At 34.8% G+C, this 4150-nt stretch overlaps 1 protein-coding gene across 1 annotated transcript in view; it reads left to right on the plus strand.

The window, feature by feature from the left end:
• The window catches only part of LOC109534656 (acetylcholine receptor subunit alpha-like), a gene marked incomplete in the record, with an annotated part of 139839 nt that overhangs the window by 59757 nt on the left and 75932 nt on the right, over positions 1-4150 (plus strand). The window contains 1 exon segment of the mRNA XM_048668645.1: positions 1247-1427. Coding sequence (XP_048524602.1) covers positions 1247-1427 — 181 coding nt within the window.

Here is a 4150-nt window from a genome sequence, read left to right on the forward strand (position 1 = left end):
AAACACAACCACACAACTAAACACTATGCACAGAACGTAAACAATCCGCCATTTATATGACCAGAGTCGTCACAACCAATAGGATTGCGTTTTAAAGATGCATGAATACTTTGAATTTTAGCTGAATTTGTTCATTAAATATTTAACAAAATAGCAATAGATGGATAGTATAAACTTATGTAATCTTTCATATATATATATTACCATAGATTAATGTTCAGTTTATAGGAATTTTTGATACAATGAAAACACCCTATTATTCAAAGTCTGCTTGCAAATGCATTGTATTGTTTCTGAGAATCAATAATTAACTTAAACAAATTATTTCGTACATTTGACAAACCGATAGTTTTTGCCGAATTTTTGCCGAACTTTCTGTCGATTGAGTTAATTTGGCATTTTATGCTAATTAACTTTCAAAAGACGATTAGATTCTAAGAACCATTCTAAAAATTAGTATCTTCGACAACGATACTACATGGTTGGAAATCGAGTCAAGTTTCTGTACATCAGCAAGTAATAAGCGAGGAACATGGCATGAGCGAAACTTTTTTTACAAAAGGTTTGTGTTATTTGGAAACAAGTTTCAAATCATTTTAGCAGACATTCGAATGTATAAAAACCGCATTCATTTACTAGTCATTTTTTGCGCAAACCGACTTCTTTAGCTTCATTTATCAACTTCTATCAGAGTTTGGTAATTAATAAATATGTTTAATAGCTCCAACATACAACTATCATCAAACGTGCATTGACTCTTCAAAAAAATCGAAAAACTTTTTAATAAAAATTCCGGTCAGTCGATGTTTCCTGGAGTTCACGTTTTGTTATAGCACTCTTTAAATGCTTCTCTAAGCATCTCTCTTCACTCTCTCGCCCTATTCTCTTCGCTCAAAAATCTAAGTTTTTTTAACTGTATGTACTAAGTTCCCCTCTTATCTAATGTCTGTCAATTGCCAGATTTAATTCATTTTCGTAATCGAGAGCCAATCAGTAAGTGCCAAAATTATGTAAAAAATGTAAATAAAAAATACTTAAGTTATTATATTTAGTGATAACGAACTGCCTAAGAAAACCTTTGCTTGTGAATAACACCTTTGGCTGTAGCTTTTTCAATATCTGTACATAGCTTCACTCTATCCCCACGCAAAACTACCTTACGCTTAAGCTGCGTCTTCCAACGCTCCAGTTAGCCCTCCTATCCCCCCGATAATCTAACCCGGAGGTTACAGTGTGCCACTTTTAGCGCTGACGGCAATTTCGAGGTCACCCTTGCGACGAAAGCCACAATTTATCATCAGGGATTGGTGGAATGGAAACCTCCGGCAATCTACAAATCGTCCTGTGAAATTGACGTGGAGTATTTTCCGTTTGACGAGCAGACGTGCGTTCTCAAGTTTGGCAGTTGGACGTATGACGGGTTTAAGGTAAGACAGCGGACACACGTGTGTCATTCATACTTGGGTGGAGGTTTTCCCATTTTGCAGGTCACTTTGTGCTTATTTGTCTAGGGTGGTAATCTGCTGACGTACTTTCAAGGAGAATATTGTGTAGTACGTCATTTATATTTCCAATGCTGTCATCACATGTTATTTATAATAAGATTTTACGTATTAGAGGTAAAAAGTTCATGATAATAGTATTTTTTTTTATCTAGGTCGTCATCTTTAACCGGTTAGCAGGTAGACATACGCTGAATATATTTGTCATTTTATCAACACTGGCTTTTCTGAGCTTGATCGAAGAAATTGAAAAAACTGAAAAAACAACATCATATTTTGAAATATAATCTTCGCCAACTAACTTCCAGTTATTTTTTGCTCTATGCGAGAGCTATACAGGGTGATTTAAAATTGGCGTCATTCCTTTTAAGGGGCGATAGAGGCTCCCTTGGGGAGTACCAGAAAAACATTGAAAATTTTTTTTTCTAAAATTTCTAGAAGATATCAACAGTTGAAGATCGAGTTTCAACTTTGTTATTAAGCATTATTTTGAAAAAATTCCACGTTGGATTAGCAGCCTATTCGAATACTTAAGCATTCAAAAGAAAAATTACGATCTTTGCTTCAAATTACGAAAATCAAAAAAGTTCTCTTCTACAATTTTTTGCTGAAAAGGCACAGCGGCAATGATGTTTTTTGTCATTAACAGGTAATTACAGGTGGATAGCCCTTGTCAATAATAACAATAATTTGTCAAACTGTGACTTTCTTTGAATTTTCTTTCACGAATTTGCTGGTATGCGATTAGTTCAGGGGAAATGCTACAGTAACATAGCAGAAGCTAAAAGAACTCAAGCCAATAAAGGGCAAGGAAAGTTCCAGGAAGATAGTGGACGACAATCGATGTTCGGGTTCCAGACATAGAGGAACACGTATTGGACATAACCGAATCAGGGGCACTCAGAGCACAATAACTGACACTTTCCGAAGCACCAAATAAATACCGAGGAAGGGCTACGTTCCTACCACGTTTGTACGATACACACAGCACAATGGAGCACGAGTTAATTAACTGAATACGAGAAGCTGCTTGATAAGAGTTGACATTTCGTCCACAAATCTTATTGAATTTACCGTTTATCCTTGTCTATCTTATTGTCAGTGTCTATAATTCCATGGTTACCGGAGTTTTAATTAATTAAGGAGCAACAGGTATTTGCGCAGTGTTAATTAGACAGACTACCTGGAAAAACATTGCTGCCGTATTTCTGATACAGTTTTTTGCAAATTTCTCAGTTTTTAATAACAATTAATTTCTTGTACTCTTTTTTCTGTACTCCTATAACAGCGCCAGACAACAACTCCAGAGGAATGACCCCAATTTTGAATCACCCTGTATAACCAATAAGATATGTAAAATCAGTGGACTGGTAGATTTAAATAAGATTTTTTAGAAGTATGATGGAGAACCATACAAGAATATAAATCAGTATCAATCAGCGTTTTGTGTGTAGTATTCAGTACTTAAGATGTCCTTTCTTTCACATGCTAACATAATTCCTACATTTTTATTTCATAGGGTGGTTGGACTTTTAAAAACTAAAATTATTCTTAGAGTTAGGTGCTTATTTATCATCCAATTTGTGTCAGAGTCTGCTTTATATGGTTGTTACAACGCCTCATTGAAAAGTAATTGTTTAATAATCTAGGTCGGCACCCGCCTCTTAACATCAGGGTAATAAGTATAAGTATTTAAGGGTAAGGGTATTCATGTTTTGTCAATCTGGCTCTCTAAAATAAACGAAAATTTTTCAACATTATACCGGGTGTTAGGCCTGGATAACTCAGCGAATTTTTAGGAATTGGCGCAGTGCTACGCAAATGGCTTGGTGCGCCAACCCAACGCACCGTCGCAGTAACTCAGTTCCGTTGCTGGGAAATTTTTGATTATTTTTTTACTTGTTTCTAGATTTATTGTAAGGGCCATTTAATAATAACAGTTTTAAAATTTCTTCAAAATTTCAGAATTATCCAGTTTTAGCCAAGTTACTCTTCCTTCTAAATGCCTAATTTCTAAATTTTGATTTATTTTCCTGGCTGTGTGTAATTGTTTGGCAGTGTTCAAAACTTCATATTTGTTTGAATTTTATGTGAATTTTATGAAGTTTTGCAGACAGCCAAGCCTATCAAGAATCCAATGCTTCCCAATTATGGGTTTGTTTTGAATTTTAATCTGATTATGGCGCTGTTGTCTCCCCCAAATTTTAATATGAAATAAACGATATGAACATTTTTATTTCACATTTTGACTGAAACCCAGGAAAGAAAAAATATAATCAATTTCTAAACTTTCACTTCAAAATGTTAGAGCGCCTTAGTATCGCTTACGAAATTTGTGGTCAAGCCTCATTTCAGGGACACCCTGTATGCCTCGTGTTTTTTAAGAATCCGATATTTCACTGTGTGATTCTTCAGATGAAAGTTTTTTTAAAGATGAAAAGTCTCTATAAACATGGGCCCGCAAGGCCGTACATAAGTAAAGAGAGTTACAGAGTTAAAAAATTAAATTAAAAAAGAGATTAAATGTGCCAATTTACAACCGGCAATAAACACCAAGTTTCGTGTAAATATGGATATTACTTCCAAACTTCGTCGCTAAGTAAGGACTTGCACACCAAATCCTATATGTACTTTTTATATTAAACATA

The sequence above is a fragment of the Dendroctonus ponderosae genome, unplaced genomic scaffold, assembly GCF_020466585.1.
Source record: "Dendroctonus ponderosae isolate FM_Combo_2020 unplaced genomic scaffold, Dpon_F_20191213v2 Dpon_F_20191213_7, whole genome shotgun sequence".
Taxonomy (NCBI): Eukaryota; Metazoa; Arthropoda; class Insecta; order Coleoptera; family Curculionidae; genus Dendroctonus; species Dendroctonus ponderosae.